General features: G+C 36.3%; 1 protein-coding gene across 2 annotated transcripts in view; it reads right to left on the reverse strand.

The window, feature by feature from the left end:
• LOC126369469 (terminal nucleotidyltransferase 5C) overlaps positions 1 to 21547 on the reverse strand; it is a 277258-nt gene that overhangs the window by 231877 nt on the left and 23834 nt on the right. For both annotated transcript variants that reach the window (XM_050013883.1, XM_050013882.1), the window contains exon 2: positions 9564 to 9995. In XM_050013883.1, coding sequence (XP_049869840.1) covers positions 9564 to 9926 — 363 coding nt within the window. In that variant the 5' untranslated portion in view covers positions 9927 to 9995. The remainder of the gene's footprint in view (positions 1 to 9563; positions 9996 to 21547) is intronic.

Raw genomic sequence — 21547 nt, forward strand, 5'->3', positions numbered from 1 at the left:
GTAACTGGTAAAGGGTAGATACCCTTAATAGGGATTAAGAATGATCGGGAGTTTACGTAAGTATGTAAGTACTCTTTAAACCTTTCTCCATACTCTTTAATACATAATTAGCATTCTCAACACACGAGGCAAAACGCACTAACATAATATACCGATTACGGTAACAGATACCAATTAACAGTTCCTTGAAAGTAACAGGTCTCGATAAATAAGTTTGATTGGCACAGGCACAATGCGGCACTGACATTACCGTTGTGAAATAAGACGAGTAGCCGAGACTTGGAGTACTTAATACTAGTGATGTTACCAGTAACAGTTTAATACGAAACTTACTAGAGTAGTTACGGTCACGAGCATCAATATGTATACACTTTGGTACCATGTCACATTAACTTTTTTGACAGATTGAACTGTAAGTCTCACTAAATATCAAATATGTTAGTACGACAGAGTCCTAAAATGGGTACATTATATTGCTTCATGACTGTACATGTAGATACCGTTCCGTTCGTTTGGTCCCCTATTACTATCTTAAAGGCTTTTGGTACTGAAAAATATTGTGACCCGAAACACTAAATAAACGGTCCTGACGACCCGATTACTCTAGCTATAGTCGCGGCCAATCAGCTTGAGACAACAAACACTTCAAGACCCCGATATCGACCCCGTCGGCGGCGTCGTCGACATTTTTCCTCATTCGGCACACATCGCTGCTCACTAGGGTAGATTGTTTCTTTCAAATATAAAGAAGTCTTACAACACCCTCAGGCCTGTTGTCTTACGCGTCAGGCACCACTCGGTAACAATGGGGTTTTAGCATTTTTAGAATGAGAGCCGTACCTTTTTTTTTCCAGGGGAAATGCCTACCGCATACCCTCCCACCGCGGGGGCAGCGACAGGGTTATATCAAGCTTACACCGACTAAAACCCCCGGTGTCCGTATCACCGCCGTTATGCCAAGCTACGGGGAGGCTTTCGCATTCTTCCGCGGATGAGAGCTGTGCTTAAGTTGTCTTCTTCTTCGTCACACGACAGGATCCACATAATACCAGCGTCGTGGTTCACGCCGCGACTTGTGCTGAGTGAGGCCCTTTTATCTCAGGACGTCCACCACCACCGTATGATCAATCTAATGAACATCCTCCTATGCTTTTTGTAATTTTTTTGTGAAAAAATTTAAGTGTTGTTATTGTCTTGTCTTTGTGTGTGGCGTCCTTTTATAATAAACAATTTCTATTCTATTCTAATCTTCAAACAACTTGCAGCGCTTGCTACTCCATAATATTCGTATACAACACTATAGCACCAAAGAACATCACTAATAAAAACTGCCCTAGTGAAATGAAGAGTGCTTACGTAAGATACTCTCAACGTACATGTTACCTCACGTAGCGAATTGATTTTATGTAAATACTTAAATGTACTAATACAAATACGAGGTCGAAAAGTTGGTCATTCACTTGTCTGATTGAACAGAAAAGTCTATTAAAGAATGTAGCACTTTCAGTGAAATGTGTTGGTAGTATCCGTACTGTTAATAAAATGGAACGACGAAATACTGTTGATAGTTTGTTATTTATAATAAAAATAGCACGTTTAACCACAATCTCGCCTGCTGGTAAATATGTACGAGATTTAAATGCTTGAATCACTTCCCGCCTAAAGTGAAAAAGCATCCGTGCTTGAAGGTAGTGAATCGAGGTGTTAATATAATATTTTTAAATTATCTTAAATTTCGACAAACATCCGTCTTGCTTTTTTGTAATTGTTTTAGTGGAAATTTGTTATGATGTTGTTGTCTTTCTTTTGTGTGTGGCGCCCTTTTATAATAAACTACATACATATAAACTGTCTAAATACGTCCCACTGCTGGGCACAGGCCTCCCCTCAATCAACCGGAGGGGGTATGGAGCATACTCCACCACGCTGCTCCACTGTGGGTTGGTGGAGGTGTTTTTACGGCTAACAGCCGGGACCAACGGCTTAACGTGCCCTCCGAAGCACTATAATAAACTATTTCTATTCTATTCTACTCTAAATACAGTTCAATCTCAATACAGTACAATCTCTACAGGTAGATGAAATTCCTAAATAGTTTCGTCTTCAACGACTAAGGAAATATTTTAAACTTATTGCTTAACAAGAACACCTTTCACCAACACCATGTTCAATGTAATGTATAATTAATTGTCCACAGGATTATACGATAAAACGTGCCAAAGGAAGTATTTATACGAAACTATTGCATAAATCATAACTTTGTTGCAAATGCCAGGGCCTTTCTCCTAACGACTAAGTAATAAATTGTTGAAGTATTTATGGAAGCTCATTAAATACTTGAAGATCATATTATTATGTCATTGTACATTCAAACTAGAGCATTGTATCTCGCGATATCTGCCTTAATATGTTATGTTTGCCCCCCTCTAGGCAATTTGCGAAAACATTCGCCACTTTGCCAAACGCGTATTGGCGAATCCCTTCACCAAGATTGTGAGTCAAATTACAAAGGATATTGACATAGAAGGCCACGCCAGGCTTACAAAATCTCTATAAATAAGTACATTAAACTATTCTACTTAGTACCAAATGTCGATAACTCGAAGATTCCAATCTTACATATTTCCAAAGCACAAGAGCTAAGTTGCCGATTACTTCGAACCAATAATTAGGGAGTCTAAGTGAAAGGAAATATTAGCAATCTGGTTTGCTAACGCTTTGTGAGATAAGCGAATGCCTTAGACGGTAATTTGGCAATTTTTGACAGCTAAAATTGCAGAAGATTTAACACAGAAACCTGTCCAAATAGAACTTGTAATGTAACATTGAAATATTGTTTTTATGTCTCTGAGGTTTTGCAGTTCATCGGCTTGCTTCTCAAATGGAGAGTACCGGTTCGATAGGCGGTTCCAGACTTGCACCAATGAGTTAATTTACCTTAAGAGCAATTTTTACTAACACAGTTAGCTCGACTATTATAGACAGCTCAGAAAGCTCAGTTCATCTTGCGATATGTACCTCTGACTAGTCATGTATATAATAAGTATAGTCATGAACATATCGTCACTGGAAAGGCAAAATTACGTAAGCGCCAAAAGGCCATTTCGAGAAAAAGCCGTTTAAAGTTTCATTTTTTCGTTTTTTTATCATAACTTTTTACCCAATTATCCAATTTAGATGATGTCAAGGTAAGGTTACATTGTTTTTTAATTTTCTATGTCCAGCAATACATATTATAACTGTTGGATTGCTATTTTAGGATATAGTGGCGCTTACGTAAAAATGACTTCAGTTTACAGTAAAGCAAATTTACTTAACCGCCATCTGGTTAAAATATTATTTGGAAGCAAAATTACTTACAGCTCTTAAGACCATGCATACGAGAACGACAATATTTCTTTAAATATAATAATACTGTAATGTTAGCGGAGTAAAAGTTACTGTAACGACTTTTACACATCTGTTCTCATTATGTAAAAATTGCCTAAAAAGTGATCGATTGATTATGTCAGTTCACCAAAAATTCTTTAAAGTAAGTTTTTGTAATATCTTACATGGGTAAAAAGACGTAAGAGACAAATAATTATTCTTAATACCTCCTTAAACTACTTATTACTTCAATTGATTTATAAAAATGGCTATTAAAATACTGAAGTGCCAGAAATAAAGTTTCATAAAATATAAATAATAGCGTACAACCCGTTATCTGTTTGTAAAAGTTTCTTTTTAACACTTTCAAAGACAGAACGTATACGGACGTTCCAATTCCAAGGTGCCATACTACCTATTATGAACCACCAATGACCCATGGTCTCTGTCCGTGAAAGGGTTAAACGGTTTTATTTAGCTAAACCCGTACGGTATATTTGTATCAAAATTAGATATTGCAATTTAAGTACCTTCCTGTTGTCAGATTGATCTGAAATTTGGTACGCACCTTTAATTCCGATGTCAATACAATATAATAAAATCAATAACATTATAAATCTAAGATGGCAGCCGGTACATAATGGGGGATTACATATTTTTCCAAACCCCCTCAATATGGGTATCAAATGAAATAGCTACACAAGTAGAATACTGTGATTATGTCAAAATTTAAAATCCAAGATGGCCGCCGTTCCAAAATAGCGGACTAGGTACATATTTTTCCACAACCCCCTCAATATGGGTATCAAAGATAGGACTACACTAGTAGAATACTGTCATTATGTCAAAATTTCAAATCCAAGATGGACGATATTACAAAATGACTGAAAGAAGGATGTTGCCCTTAATTTTGTCATTGTCATCCACCGTCCATAATATGCAGGGCAGCACAGTGGATCGCTGGGTGGGGTCGCTCCGCGAAGCCTGTGAAATCCCCAGGAGGCTTCTGAGCTTCTGGAAGGAGATAGGTTGGCTTACGTAGTCAACAATTACACGCATAATGGGCCACCTTAGAGTCTAAATGCGGAAAACAGAGCCCACTAACATAACATAACATATGCAGGGCAGCACAGTCGACCATGCAGTAGTATATTTGGGCTCAAAATTGTTTGAATTAGGACAAGCATACGTGGCTCTAAGTCGAGTCAAGTCTCTGGAAGGGTCAAGTCTTTTTAATTTATTTATTTATTTATTTATTTTATTATTAAATCTTAATGCTAAAAATACAAATATCAATGCCCTGCAAAACTGTTTAAACAGTTTGTCTGCAGGAAAAGAGTCTCTACTAATAATATGAACTTATATCTAATAGTCAATTAATAACATACAATAAGTTAGCTAGGACACGAGTCTAGAAGGTGTTGTTTAAGTAATTTTTTATATTTACTTTTATTTGGTTCTAGACGGATGTTCTCAGGCAAACCATTAAGCAAATAGGGAAGTCTCTTTTTTAGAGTTCTATCGCCATAGTAATTATTAACTCTAGGGACTTCGAATTTGCCCGCGCACACCGACCTCGTGCCATAGCTATGGCTTGCTAAAGATAGTTGGTCATGCTCTTGATTGCCATGGTGGTTAATAGCCAAAAGGTATTTATGTTTTAAATGTACGGGAAGAATTTTACAAATTTTGAATAATTTACTGTAGTCTCCTTTGCAATTATTTTTAGTCTTTTTATTTACCAGTAACTTTAGAAATCTGATTTGTATTGCTTCTAATTTGTCAATATAGGTTTTGAATGTAAGGCCATAGCAATCAAGGGCATAACCCAAGATTGAGTCTACTAATGCAAAGTATATACATTTTAACGTGCTAAGAGGAACTTTGAAACTTAAGTGGTAAAATTTACTAAGCAACAATCTTAATTTATTGATAATATAGTCTATATGAGCTGACCAAGAAAAGTTACAATCTACTTTAACTCCAAGGTAAGTTACACAGTTTACTTTTTCTATAGGTTTACATTCGCAATTGATGAAGTTATTATGTATACAGTTAAAGCTATGAGTGAATAAAGAAGGAGGTGAATCAGAGAGATACAAAAAAGGTGAATGAATGATGAGTAGTTTAGTTTTTTCGGAGTTTAATACAATGCCATTGTCATGGGACCATTTCACAACTGCGTCTACATCTTCTTGCACCAAGCGGCACGTATCCTTGAGGTTGGTACCAGCAAGGAGTGTACAGAGATCGTCAGCAAACATATGGGCTGAGCAATGGCGTAGGACGCCACATAGGCTGTTGACGTGCATGAGATAGCACACTGGCCCACAGATTGACCCTTGTGGTACCCCGCAATTCACTTTACTCTCGTCGCTAAGTGTGTCGCCCAGTTTAACACGATAAGAGCGCGATGAGAGATAATCACGAAACCAATCGTTCAACGGTTTGCTCACACCGCATTCGTCCATTCCATTCAAAAGGGTATTCGTCTCGAGTGTATCAAACGCCTTTTTAAAATCGTAGAATATAGCAACAACAAACTTCTTATCTTCTAAGTATGTATTTATTTCATCTGTGAAATTTGACAATAACGTATTTGTACTTTTGTTTTTTTGAAAACCATGCTGACTTCTATTTAATATACTATTTTTTTGTAGAAAAGATGCGACCTGATTGACAACACATTTTTCAAATATTTTGTCAATACTTGATAATATTGCTATAGGTCTATAATTGTTAAAATTCTTACGATCACCCTCAAAAAAATTCCTCAATAATTCCCCTTATTGTTTTTAAGAGTATTTACCACGAAGTTTAATACACTTTTCCATTCGCTCGAACCAGGTGTTATTTAACATTTATTCCACTCCAAAGTAGAAGTGTTCAAAATGGCTGACTTGAAAGCGTTGGCCGCTTCTTCACCGCACTGGAACCTTTGACCGCGAAGAGTTTCTTTTTTAATTTTAGGAAATGTAAAGAAATCATTGGAGCTTAGGTCAGGACTATATGGAGGATGGTCAAGAATTTCTACGTTTTCCTGCTTCAAATAATCGTTTGACGAGCGGTGTGTGAGCTTGCGTTGTCATGGTGCAGCATCCTGCACTCCTGCGCATCATCATGCGTCGCTTTGGGTTAGATTTTCGAAGTTCGGCGATGACTTGTGGTATACCAATCTGCATTAACCGTCCTACGATCTTCAAGTGCAATTGTCGCAACATGACCGATTTTCTCCACGAAGGTAGCCACCATCTTCTTTGAAGTGCTTCGAGAGCGAACAACTTTAGTCGGCTTTGACTCGTTTTGGAAGACCCAAACTGTGGATTGTTGTTTGGAATCAGGATAATAGCATAAATCCAAGATTCGTCACCAGATTTTAACTGTTTGAAACACTGAAGTCGCAGTAGGCCTCTTCGAAAGTTATAGAAAATTTTTCTTTGTAAGATTCATTTTCGGACATGATCTGACAGATTCAAACCAACGCTGTGACTAAACAATTGCATTAATCCTAATGCTTTCAATTGTTTTGATATTCGAAATTCCAACAAATTTGAATTTTGAGTTCTCAATTCAAACTTGGCGCTAAATATGCAAACGACAGAACTTAAAAAGTATAACAAAGTCGCTTTTTCTGTCCCTATATCCCTATGTACGCTTAAATCTTTAAAATTGCGCAACGGATTTTGATGCAACTTTCTTTAGTAGATAGAGTGATTCAAGAGGAAAGTTTATAGGTATGTATAATAACATCCAATAAATAGTGTAGAAATACTGTTATTTTTGAGGATTTTAATGTGATGTCGTAAATAATTTCATTTTTCCTCAGCATTGCATCCGAGCGAAGCCGGGTCGCTAATAAATTATAAAATCAATTCTAAAATAGTTTTACTTTTAGATCTATTGTTAAAAAATAACTTCCTGGGAAACTTACTGCTAGCCCACAAACTTGCTTAATAACAGCATAAAAATGCGAAGGCAAATTTACGTACACGCCTTACTTATTCTAAATACTGTAAGTCAAAATTACTTATACGCCATTCACTGCATAAACATGCTAAGACATTTTTTTCTTATACGCCTTACTTATTTTAAAAGCTGTAAATAAAAATGACTTACATAGTCTATTTTTTATTTTCAGTAGTCCAAAATTACTAATAGAATTATACTTTTCAAACTATAGAATGCCAAATTTACTTAAAGTTAATATGTAGTTATTATATAGGACCACAATATTACTTATACACCAGTCACGAAAAAAACACCAAAATCTTGTCGTTTAAGAAACTGGAATTGAAAAAAGTCAACTATTTTCAAATTTACGTAAGCGCCAAAAAAGTGCTCGTATCGCAATGCTACCCAGACAGATCGACGCAGAATGAAACGCTGATTCCGAATATATAAAAAACCCAAAATACCTATTTTGGCGCTTACGTAATTTTGCCTTTCCAGTGACGATATGTTATATAAGTACTTTATGAAAAAAGTTTTAGGTTTTGACAGGTAACTGCTACGCACCCGTGATGACTTCAAATCCGAAGATTGCGGAGATTGGAATCCAAGTTTCGGCTTTATACCACTGAATCCGAGCACTTTGGTATACATAATAAGTTCAAGTTCCGCATTCGTTTGAACCTTTGTCAAGACATTTTTGTCTGACTTTTCCTGTTTATTTGGTCTGACCGTTCCACATTGTATTACGGTCCCAAATTGATTTACTATTTTGTTACCTCTGGCAACATTTTCTTAGTGCAAAAACTGTAACAAATCTTCACTATTTGTATCTATGACAGCGTTGTAGTACAAGACAATCAGCAATAAATAATTGCCATTCTCGTATCGTAAATGGAAACAATTCATTACCTATAATGATTACTAATCATAAGTACTGATTTTAACGTTACTTGACTCTTAAATTTAAACAAAGATCATTAAAATATTATGTTCCAAAGACGTATCTTTTTTTTATTTTTGACGTGACTTATTGTAGATTTGCCGCAGATGGCATTAACTACTTGGCCGGACAAATGGGGAGCGCTGAAGGCTCTCACCCGGTACAACGTTTAAGACAACAGGCCTGAGGGTGCCCAGTTGGGCGCGAACCTCGGCTCAGGGCGTCGTCTGAGAGGAAAAATATTTGAAAGAATTAATCGACCCTAGTGGGTCGATAGCGATAAGCGCTGAATGAGGGAAAAAGACGTATCTACATGCCTACAAATTATTGTATATATTGTCATTTTTGGAACTTAAATCGTGCCGTTATTTTCAAAACAAAGTCTAGGGGATCAATCGTATTCAATCTGTGAAAATGTGTTTGCTCAGCAATATTGATTTTCCAAGTATACTTACTGTACATTTGTCACATCATCGAAACGTTATAATATTTCTTTTATGTACCTACAACCTCGAAAGCCGCAAATAGTGACAGATAAACGACATGGGTCACTTCAAATGCAGGTTTATAACAACGGAAATAACCACTATTATATTTATTTTTATTCTACATAAGTACATAAAACAACATTCTTTACTGAATATTGAGAATATTATTTTAATATGTTTGTTGTTTTATGTATTATTTATGATTAATTATTACTATATTTAATAGTTTTGTTACTGTGGAACACCCACTACATCAGAGGAATTATAACGTGTTTTAACTAACTCTTACTACTTACTGCTCTCAAACAAATGGGGATTCTTCTTCTTTGCGAGTCGATGGCGATCGAAACTAAATTTTTGCTGACCAATAATTGGCCACGCTTACGGGGATTAATTGTTACTAAATAGTAAATAATCACACGTTGCATTCATGTCTTACAAAATAAGGACAAAATAATCTTTAAAAATTCGCCCTTAATGCACACTCAACCAAAAAAGCGGGACAAGCCGGTCAAACCGCTATCATAAAACACAAAATTCATACAAAATCATAGAATAAAGAATAATACTGTGTATAGAACAGTAATTTTCCACCCCGCACCAATTCGCATCGAGCGCCGAGTTTGATTTACCTCACCCCCTCTGGGTCTTATACTTTAGTCTAAATGGCCGCTGCTAAGGAGTAAGGGGGAGCGCGCGCAGACTGTCTGTCTTTATAAGATTTTTGTATAGAGAATCCGGGATGTGGCCCTAGCCCGTAAGTCCCGTCCTTTCAGCTCTATCTGCATTTTAAAAGTGAAGAGGTAAAGACTCACCTGAGTTAAAGTGTTCAATGCCAGCCGCTCGATGTCCACGTTGTAGAAGTTGAGCTGCGGCGCGTGCCGCCGGCGGGGTCGGATGTCATCATAGTACGCCACCACGTCGTTGATCGACACCACGGGGCAGTCGTCCGCCGTACTGCACCCGCTGCTCACCCCGTCAACACCGTCCACCCCGCTGTCAGAATCCCCCTCGAACCCCTCCTTACTATCCCGTCGCTCCCCATAACTCTGCTCCGATCCCTCCTGGTACCCGGACTCGTTCATCTCATCCGGCGTCACTATCTCCGGTATCTTCGTCGTGTCGTATTCGTAGCCGACGTCGTCGTCGACCGTCGTGTCGTCGATGAAATCCGCCATCTTTTTGCTTTTTAAAAATACCGCTTTTGTATCCTCACTGTCCACTAGCCACTACATACTGTTGTATTCCTGTGAACAAAAATGTTACGTTATCTATATGTTTCGATTAGACTGATAAAAGTTGTGTTGTTATACTAACATTAACATTTGGTATGTTACTAACAGGTTAGTGATATGCCGAGGAGATTTGTTAGAAGTGTCCACCTAAAATTGTAATTAAATTCCCAACTTACTAAACTTAGGATTTTCAGAAAATAAATATTTAGGGTGTAAAAATGTAATTGAGAAATTCCGTAAGGGAAAAGGTAAGGAGAAAACATTCAAGAAGTGTTAACAATTAAGTAAGTATAGTCATCATTGTAAGCGCTGTATCGTTTTCAAAACAGTTTTATTTGCATACGATTGAAAGACGAACAAAGATCATAGACAAAACAGTGTAAGTACTTGGACTATTATGTTTTAAGAATAATAATTTTATACAACCTCCTAACGACATCCTTGTGGAGATATTTATTTTAATGTTTTAAATGAATAGAATTTTATTATGATATTTGAAAGAATTTAGACCGGTATCACAGACCGGTAGATACAGATTATTTCTTTTTGCATTAGCAATGGTTAGATTCAAAATAATGTAGTGGCAATAATCAAGAAAGGAAGATATACACTTCCTCTTCACACTAACATAAGCACACGAAGATAAGTAAAAGTAAACACTATACTTGTTACTAAACACACATCACTTTAAGATAAGATACATTACAATAATACATACTTACACTTCACACTAGCGAAGACAACTAGACAAGTGTACCGATATCCTCTATAACACCACTCTCGATTTCAATGTAGGAGCGCCGAAGCGAGGCGAAATGGAGTTGAGACGTAGTAAAATAGGAACAGTAGGTTAAAATACAACCACCAGACTTGCTAGCCAAAGCGCATTGATAATGCTATATCTGAACTCTCGACAGCATAACATGAGTAACAGGTGTACATCCACCTGCGTGGTAGCGGCCCCTCATGGATTAGAGGAGGTACGGTGTATACTTCACTACGCTGAGCCACTGATATTAATTTAAGAAGCACCCACACCTAGTCAGAAAAAGGTCGCTACCATAGAACTCGTAGCTTCTTCCGTCGGCAATCCATGTCCTTAGATGAGGATTTTGAGCATTTAGATATAGCAAACCGCTGATAGATATCGAATCTTTCGGTCTCGCTCTCTGTCTATCTCGCTTGCATTCAGTAGACTTATAGCGCAATAGTGACGTGAGTAATGGTAGCACGGGTCAGTTCGTAACGGCTGTGTTATAGAGAGCGTTCGCGATGTTTTTTTTTAAGATAACCTACTGATATATTTCAACTGTGGTGAAGACGAGTCGCGGGACTTTCGCCGTCGATGCAACAAGTCGACCTAGTGACACCTCGACCTTGTCATCGTCTAACTTTTATATCGAACACACATTCGAACACCTACTTACTAATAGTATTTTTTGAAGATTGCCGAACGTTAAAAATGTTGAAAAGTCATTAATAAGTTTAGACATTATTACCTTAATATATTAATACCACGTAAATACTTACTTACTTTTTTTACTTATACTTATATCTTTCTAATTTCTAATATTTAAGTTTGTTGTGTAATTTTAATTTTACTTTATTTTTAAATACTTAAGTACCCTTAATTGTATAAGTTATGTACGCCGTAATTGTCATATATATTCGTCATAATACCGTAACCTTATATGTAAAATGTTTTAATATAATAATATGTGATGTGGTTGTACTTTATAAATAAATAAATAAATATTGCAGTATTTATACTAGCTTTCCGCCCGCGACTTTGTCCGCGTAGACATCGGTTATCGAGCGCAGCACGTTCTGTCATCCCGGATTTCTGGGATAAAAACTATCCTGTTACAATATCTCCATACGTCAACTAAGTCTTCAGCGGTTTAAACATGAAAAAGCAACAGAGAGACAAACAAGAGTTAAGTATTTCCTCATTTAAAGCACATAAATAAATTTAAATCCCTATTTAAACGCGGTAAGAACCCGTTATTGGGTGCTTTAATTATGATAATAACCGCGTAAACTTAAAACAATGTATTTCCTCATTTATAATAATATTAGTGTGGACGTGGATATCCGGCCAAGTATTTCATTGCATATGCGGCAAATCTTCAATAAGTCATGTCTAAAAAAAGGTATGATGAACGTTGTGGTGACAGGCTATCGACCGTATAGATAGGCCATCATATTGAAAAGGATAAAACCAAAACCCCTCAGAGGGAACCAGACATTGTGAAGTTACTTGTAAATATGTCCAAAAAGTCCTGAAACCATAATTCCAGATAAACATTGTGTTGTAATATAGCTGACAACGGGATAACGCTAGGGAAATGATGATTATCCACTGAACACCAGTGATAAAAACTATTTACTCTCAACCCCTTCTTACTACGGAATGTCGTGACCTAAAAACCCCTAAGGGTCTGAAATAACGAGAAAGCTGTTGATATTTATTGACGTTTTCATTGACTTTCAACAGAAGGAAAATAGGGAGTATTTTCTAAGTAAAAATATATGTAAAAGTTAGATTAAACTTAGCCTTGAGTGTCATACACTCAATGAACCGGTAACAGCTTTCATACATAAATAATCTTGCTGTTATGCTTAGCGACTTATTCTAAGAATACTGAATAATTAATGTAATTTGAGTTTACAAAAGTGAAATTATACTTTAAACACCACACATACGTCGTACATTTTAATTCACACCGGAATCAAATTAGAAAAGTTCGAGTTTCTAAATTCACCCGATAGCAAAACTTGACACAGGAAAAATCCTTTTTTTGACACAACTTTATGGTATTAATACCATCAGAGGTAAAGTCACAAAGTATTTAACCCGGTACAAATATAAGGCCTGAATTCCCTGTTAGACGCAAACCTAGGCTCAGGCCGTTATCTGAGAGATAAAAATATCCGATACATAAAATAAGATACCAACACAAAAAAGTAACGAATCCCTAACAATTTGTACAAGCAATTCCCAATTCTTAAGATTTCTCATCATTCCAATTTCCCATTGTTTGTTAGTCAATCAATACCTTCGATGGGACTTTTCCCCTTGCCGCCGGGATTCGACTCCCATCCTAGTTGCTCAACAGGTGTCAGGTCAAGGGCATCGCAACAAGTGAAGGTGACCTTCAGCCCCGGTTATCCCCATTCGCTTCCTTCGATTTTTACGACCCTTCATTTGGGTGAATATCAAAATGTGTCAAGTTTGGTGGCGAACTGTCATACAATTTTTTCGTGAAAAATTGGGGAAATTGGGAAAATTGGGAATCGAAAAATTCCTTTTTCATGTCGGAACCGAGCATCCTTTTGGATCTTTTTCATGTCGGAACCCAATTTTTCATGAAAAAGCAATATGCAATTTCGCCACCAAACTTGAAATTTTGAGATTCACCCATTTCACTTATAGCGTATGTTGTACAGTCATGAGCAATATCATGTACCCACTTTAGGACTCTGTCGCACTAACGCATTTTGACATTTAGTGAGACTTACAGTTCAATTTGTCAAAAAAGTTAATGTGACATGATACAAAGTGTATACATATTAATCCTCGTGACCGTACGATATGCCGTTTCCGTTGAATGGGATTTTACCTGACTTTCTATTGGGGATATTTAGTTGAAACTTTATACATGCAATAGGCTAGTTTCCAACTAATCAAATCAGTTACTTTTTACCAAACGTCAATACACGAAATGACTACCTATGGAATTTGTATGAAAAAGCACACTGACGTCAAAGAACGTGATAAGTGGCGGACTTATTATTACGTTTTTCTTGATTAAAAATCATAAACAAATTAAATAGAAAAAAAATAGTTTTATTGTTATTATTATTTAATTTTCTTACCTATCATTATTAATCCTGTTAAGTTCAATTGCGAAACCATCTCCAGATAATAATTAACCTGGTTTAAAAATATTTTTTTTATATTTTGGTTGGTTGATATATGTAAATCATATATTAATACAATATGTATTGTATTAAGAATTTTAAATGACTTTGACAATTTGCGGCTACACATTATTCACTTTAATGAATTCGTCACAAAATATTATATTACCGAACGCGACATGGGCCGCTCATAAAAAACTTCACAAAGACGATAAGCTTTTTAAATTAAATTACATTTAATTCCAATAAATAAAAAAGTCGAACTAAAGATAAAAATGAGTTATGCTTTAATTCAGTGTGCAAAATTGTGTGTTGAATAACCATTGCATAATATAAAAACATGTTCGAGCATGCCAGTTGTATGTGTGACGTGGCTAGTCTAAGATGAACCGCGACAGATCTTTCGACCTGCGTCAAGTTTTAGTATGGCAGGAAAAAATTATATGAATGAAGCGATAAAACATTTAAACGAATGTCTGTCGTCATATGAATGTACGTGTAAAATTAAGTTTTATGTCCATTGTGTTGTAGGATACAAGTTATCTTTTTGTAAATCATTACAAAGGGATTAAATTTGCATACCTACCTACATACATAACTTGAATGAGACTAAATTCAGTCACATAAAAATGTAATCACTATCAGTAGATACTTCGGTGGCATAAATATGCCGCACTTAGTAAATCCCAAACTTGATGGTAGTCCATAATACAGAGTGGATATTACCGGTCACCGCCTTACCAGACTTCTTAAAATCGCAATAATTTTATTCGTTACCAGGACAATAAAATGCTTACTTAATATAGCTGTTTCGAATATTTGCATAACACTAATTAAATCTTATTTCAATATGTTATTGCTGGTGTATAATTTCGAAATAGTAATAAATAAAATTTTTGAATGCACATTAAAATGCATTACAGCGCGTTACGAAAGTAGATGTAGGTATGTTAGCCAAAAACGATTACGATCACAAAACACACACATTCAGAACATAACGAACAAAAACACAACAGACGAAAAGACGAATAAAAAACTATAAGGCATAAATAAGGCGGTGAGTGGTAAAACCAACTCTATATTATGGTCTACCGTCAAGTTTAGATAAATGTTCCACCGAATTTTCGACCTATAGTAATAAATCACATACATATCAAACTGTCTAAACAAACAATAATAACCACTGCTCACTTGTCACGAGTCTCCCAGTGCCGGTGCAATGTTGGCAATGCCAAGCAAGCAGAGATATAAACATTCTTCATTCAACCAGAGCAACGAACTTTGAGTGACTTTCATACTGAAACACATGAACTGTGGCAAGGCCGTTGCATGTCTTTCCACACATTGTTTAGACAAGTAAGCGCTGAAATTCACCTGCGAAATGTACTGCATAGAAAAGTGATAACTGAATGTAATTAATTCGACTATACTCGGAAAACACACACAGTTGGATCGACCATCATAGCCGGCGAACGGCTCACCACCTATCACGTTGTTCTAACAGGAGGATCGGTGAGGTGTGGATGTACCTCTGACTACCTCAATTGGGATATAGTTGTGAGCCTATATTATGTACTCGGTAAACTTAGGATTTAGAGACACAATGGCCCCGATTCCTGGAGACACCGCCTAATTTTATTTTCCGTATCCGTCGTATCTGTCATTTTCATATCCGTCGAAAAGGAAAGGGACGGATGATTCACAGCTCTTAATTTTAGGAAGAATGAGTAAATTAATGTGTCGGGTTATTGACTGATGTAAAATTTTTAGACGGTTGGTTTAGATTTGTGCTTAAAATTGACGTGTGTTCTATAAATTTTATGCTTGTCGATTACCCGTCCCTTTCCTTTTCGGCGGATAAGAAAATGACAGATATAACTTAAAATAAAATTAGATGGTACTTACAGGAATTAGCACCAATAGTTTAACAATGCGGATTTAATTAAGAAGAATTCAAGTAGGTAAATGTAGGTAACTAAAGATAATGACGATAATAATTATACAACCTCCATTACATCCGGCGCAACCTGAACAATTTGGGTCTCATGCTCAAAACGCCACAATGAACCAATTATCTAATAAATCAAAGTTGCAAATTGACGTTTACTCATTATAAAAGTAAGTGCGCAATGCCACCAAATGACAAAAAGCAATATTGCTTTTTTTAGATTAATTGATTCAATGTGGCCTTTTCGACCCCTGTGGTCTAAAGATACATGAAGTATTTTACACTAGATGACATATCTGATATATACATAGAGCAACAGGGATCTCCTGCAAACCGTGATATGAGATTGGTAATTTACTAAATTATATTACCTAATTAATTAAAAAGTCTATTAATCATCTACCGTTTTATCAATATATTGCGCTGAGTTGTTGCTAACAATAATAGCTGAACATGGTCAAATTACAGTTGACAATTGTATTTTTTGTATGTCATTGAGTAAACCAAAGTTGCATATCTATGAGATACGTTGTCGATTCGAAAACAATTTTCTAATTGCAGACCTTCTTCTAAATTAAACTTTATAGCATGGACATAAGGGGACATAGTGCGCATTTCCATTTCCGATTCTAAATCACAAAACAACCGGGGAAGAACGAAACAATTAATACTAGTCACCAAGACCAGAGAATAGAAGCCCCGGGTTCGATATCCGGTTAGGTCAACAGTATTATAATAGACACCTATTTTCCAAAATATATCGAATCTTGAGCGAATCCACCAAATCGCATGTGGCAGCAATTTTTGTTTACAATTTGCTTTATTATAATCGGAAAAAACCAGAAACAGTTCTCAACCATAGATAATTTTAGTGGTACTTATTCGCGCTGATTGCATTGAGAATGGGTACAATTCAAATAAGTACAATTATTAGTACATGAAAGATAGATCTAAATAAAACATTAATATTATGAGCACCTGAACCTGCCTTTAGGCCAGGCGCGCACTACGAGTTTTTCGCCGCGCGGCAAAAAAAAGCAGCGGCATAATGTCGCACTGTAATACTGTACCAAACAGTTTTAAATTGTAATGCGCGCACTTGACGGCAGAGCCACCGCAGCGGCGCAGTATTACAGTGCGACATTATGCCGCTGCTCTTTTCTGCCGCGCGGCGAAAAACTCATAGTGCACGCCTGGCCTAGAGATGTCAGAGCTAAATTAAGAATCGTAATACCTATTTTATGTAATGTAGTAATATTTCCCGCTAACATGATTATGACTTCGGATTAAAGTGGAAACAAGCAATCACGGTTCGTTTGAGCAAACAGTACGCAGCCAATTTGGCCTGGCGCCATTTCTATCTATTTAAGAAGTACTACCGTATAACATACACTAAGACACCAGGGAACTAAACTATTTAAGAATAATTAATTTCAGTAAAAACTAAACTTAGTAGTAGGGATCCCGGCTAGGAACAATTTTTCATTTCATAATTTTCATTTTTTGACATATTGTACGAATATTCAAAGTTTGCGGTTTTTATAGCAAAGTTGTATTTGTTTTATTATCTTCAGTAAAATCTAATATTATGGTTCTTGTGGTTCTGCATACCACCACAGGGATTACGAGTGTTACGTCGATCTGTATATAAAAAGAACTTACTAATCCTCTAAACCGACGGGCATGTATGAAGAGTGCAAGAAGCGAAAGAGGTGTGTCAAGATCGTATGGAAATCCGTGTGCTCTGCCTACCCCAACGGGAAATAGGCGTGATCTTAATGTAGGTCTGCACCTTCCTATTAACAATTATTCGAATACAAAATACCTAGGATTCATCCCTCATCCGAGTTCATTGTGTCGAGATGTGTTACTCGCTAACGTATTTCTAAAGATATTCCATTCTGCTGAACTCTTAATTAAAAATAAATATAGCGAAACATTAAAATGAAACAAAGGCGATATAATTAAAAGTGTGCGTAAAATGCATATTAATAAGATATACCGGCTTTTTCTTGTAAAAATATGTCACTAATTTAACATTTTGATGATGGCAAACCACATTTAACAAGAATCATGTTTTTTTTTACAGAAAGCAACACCCCTCGCTGAACCGAACCCCTTACAAAATTCATATTTTATGCAAGTTTAGTAACACTTATGCAAAACTAGTTTGCCGTCAAAAAGCAATGGTAAACAAGAGAGACTATTCAGAAATTATAATATTTTTCGAATATGATGGATCTACATTATGGGCGTTGAGCTGACTGGTAACTTGTTACCGTAAGTACAATTTAAGGCTTCAATCAATGAGCAATGGCTTGGAGTTTGTCTATTTGTGACTATCTACCCGTGTCAATAGGGAATGTGACTATCAGTATCTAGCTCCCTTACTTAACCTGAAGATGTGACAGGTCCGGTTTTTTACATAAGCGACTGCCTGTCTGACCTCCCAACCCGCGAAGGGAAGACTCATGTAAGGTCACATACCACCGAAACGCATTACTCGAGAATATGGGTTTCCTCTGGATGTTTTTATTTACCACTGAGCACATGATTTATGATTGAAACCTGAATCCGAAACTTGAAAATCATTGGTTTAGGCGGAAGCTAGGATTTGAGACTGCGACCTCATAGTGATAGTCAAACGTTCTTCCAACTAAGCGACCGCAGCAAAAAATCTCAAGTGACTTTTAGATACCAAGACAGTTTACCTAGTATCTCTATGTTTACATTCCATCGGAACATGACATGAATGCTCCATAACCCTAATATCGTTTGGCCTTAAACTTGAGTAATAAAGTCCGGAAGGTCACTTGTTGCTGTTGGCAGGTTTCCAGCAACCCGACTTCATTCACCGACCCGTGACCTATTCACTACATTGCCAATAAACCAGGGAGAACATTTTTCTAAGTGAATGAAACGCCTTTCTTTTATAAGGAACTTATAGGTAAGTACTTTGGTTTATTGAAAAGAACGTGTTGAGGATCGAAAATACAGGATGTTAGTGACATCGTAACGAAAACGTTGAAGGATGATTCAGACTATGATTCTGAGTTGATATCAAGTGGAATTTTCCGTCGCAAAAGCATAGAACAGAAAATAATTAAAAAAAACACAAAAACATTAATGAATATGGTATTAACTTAGAATCGTGGTCCGAATCATCCCCCTCAGTATTGGTTACGATGTCACTAACACCCTGTATACAAAGCGCTAGTTAGAGTAACAACTTAGGTTGGTATTTGTAAACTAATCTCAGGTGAGATTGCCCTTAAGATCATACTCAAGCCCCTATCTTTATATAACAACTGTCACATTGACATGATCTTGATGGCAGTCTCGAAGCTGAGATTACTTTATAAATACCACCTTCAGAGTATTCGCACATACATTGGATTACACTTACCTACGTAAAATTTTATTATGTGGATTATAATATGGAATGGTATTGAGTACCTAGTTCCCTAGCCCAAAGATAAATTATGAATACTAAATAAAGACAGATCTAAGGTGACAAAAAACGTTTTTTTTTTTTCAATTTAACTTACTATGAATTTTAATATAGAAAAAAAAAATAAGTGCGACGTCACAGGTTGCTTTTTCATACAAATTCCATGGTAATTTCGAGTTTTGATGTTAAATGTCAAATTGCAATATTGCTTGTTAAAGGTATTGCTATAGACACTGGCAGAATGGTCGTACTCCTAAGCGACTCATTGCCATAACTTATAAAAAAAGAAATTGCTACAATGCGACCATTTTAGACCCCCTGGTCACATCCAGTAGACTAAGACTAAGGTCTGTACACGATATTTCATGGCTATTCCAGTTTACTTATAAACACAACCAGAATTGACGGTACGCTATAAATAATTATGTATTGTGCATTGGTAACCATTTATATCCCAGACCATACATAAAACAGTATTATAAAGTCTGCAGCAAACGAGCTATATAAAGTAAAAAGTCATAAAAAAGAGGCACATTAGAGAGAACACGCAATGTATTTGCCTGTGCGCAATTTAATTTTGTTCGCGTCTAAGCAAATATGAATGGAGTCTCAAGGGTGAACTTTATACATAGTACGGTCAAAACAGCAGGCTATCTACATGTTTAAAACCGAAAGCGATTTGTATACGTGCGCTTGCTATATACACGTGATACTTCTCATTGGTGGAACAGCTCTCGTCGACTGAGACATTGAAGTTATTTGTCTATGTACGAGAGGTGCACACACACAAACCGCTTCTGCAGCCCTTCATGAAGAAAACTCACCGTTCCCATTTTCAGTATACTACGCCTTAGTCCTTCTACTTGAAGAAGTGCTCGTTACGTGACGAAAGTAACCTTTGTAAAGACTCCATTTTAGTGTCGAGAGTTTGAAGCACTGAAATATCTGCTCAATTTGAAATATTGGATTTTTTTATCTGACCAGTATGAAGCCGTTATAGCCCAGATGGTAGAACGCTTGCCTTTCACTTTGAGGTCGCAGGTTCGAATCCAGCTCAGGTCTAAACCAATGATTGTCGAATTTGTTTTCGATTTCAATCGATCATAAATGATTGTCACTTAATCAGCGGTGAAGAAAAATATGGTGAGGAAAACCCACATTCCCGACAAATTCATTTTTGGAGGTATGTGACCTAACCTGTATTGGGCTGGTTTTCCCTTCGCAGGCAGTCGCTTCTGTAAAAAACCGGACCTATCAAATCTTCAGGTTAGGTAAGCGGACCCTGTGAAAAATGGGATAATGCTAGGGAGATGATGATGATGACCAGTATGAAGTTCGGTTGGTTTAAATAAACATAAGATTAGTAAAATATTTTTTTGTTTTCAAAAGTAGCATTCGCTTTGGGTCTTGGAAAACAGGGCGTTGTAAACACATTTAAGTAGATAGGTACAATCGTCATTACTAAAATGTTATACGGGTATCTGTGATTCTCAACAACAGCGCTTCTTTTTTTTAATATTACTGAAATGCTTTAGGGATTTTCCTCTATCCACAAGAGTTGGATATCAGGCAAAATTAAAGCAGTATTTGGTGAAAAATACAACAACATTATTATAACTTCACCCAAAAAAACAACATCCACTCTACTTCACAAAGATCAACTTACTTCAGAAGTATTCTGAATTATTATTCACCCATTTTCCTATAAAAAACATACCTATTAAATAAAATAAATGTCAATAAAATTTAACATGCTCCGAAGAAAATTGTTAGGTTGGTTTTCCACCAAATCAAATCAAATATTATTATATACTTACATATACAATTTTACAGTAAGTAAATAAAGATAAAAAACCGGCCAAGTGCGAGTCGGACTCGCCAATGAAGGGTTCCGTAGGGCAAAATCCGAAAAAATCATCTCCCCATACAAACCGTATCAGCCTATCGGGCATTTAGTATGGGAGACCAAATTTTATTTTACTTTTATAATTCTCTTATTTTTCGAGATACAGGGGGGAACACATTTTACCACTTTGAAAGAATCTCTCGCGCAAAGAAAAAAATATACTAGAAACCTCAATATCATTTTTGAAGATCTATCCATAGATACCAAACACGTAATGGTTTGATGGAAAAAAAAATTGAGTTTCAGTTCTAAATATGGGCAACCCCCAAAATTTATTGTTTTTTTTTTTCTATTTTTGTGTTTAAATGTTAATGCGGTTCACAGAATACATCTAC

The sequence above is a fragment of the Pectinophora gossypiella genome, chromosome 9 (assembly GCF_024362695.1).
Source record: "Pectinophora gossypiella chromosome 9, ilPecGoss1.1, whole genome shotgun sequence".
Classification (NCBI taxonomy): Eukaryota; Metazoa; Arthropoda; class Insecta; order Lepidoptera; family Gelechiidae; genus Pectinophora; species Pectinophora gossypiella.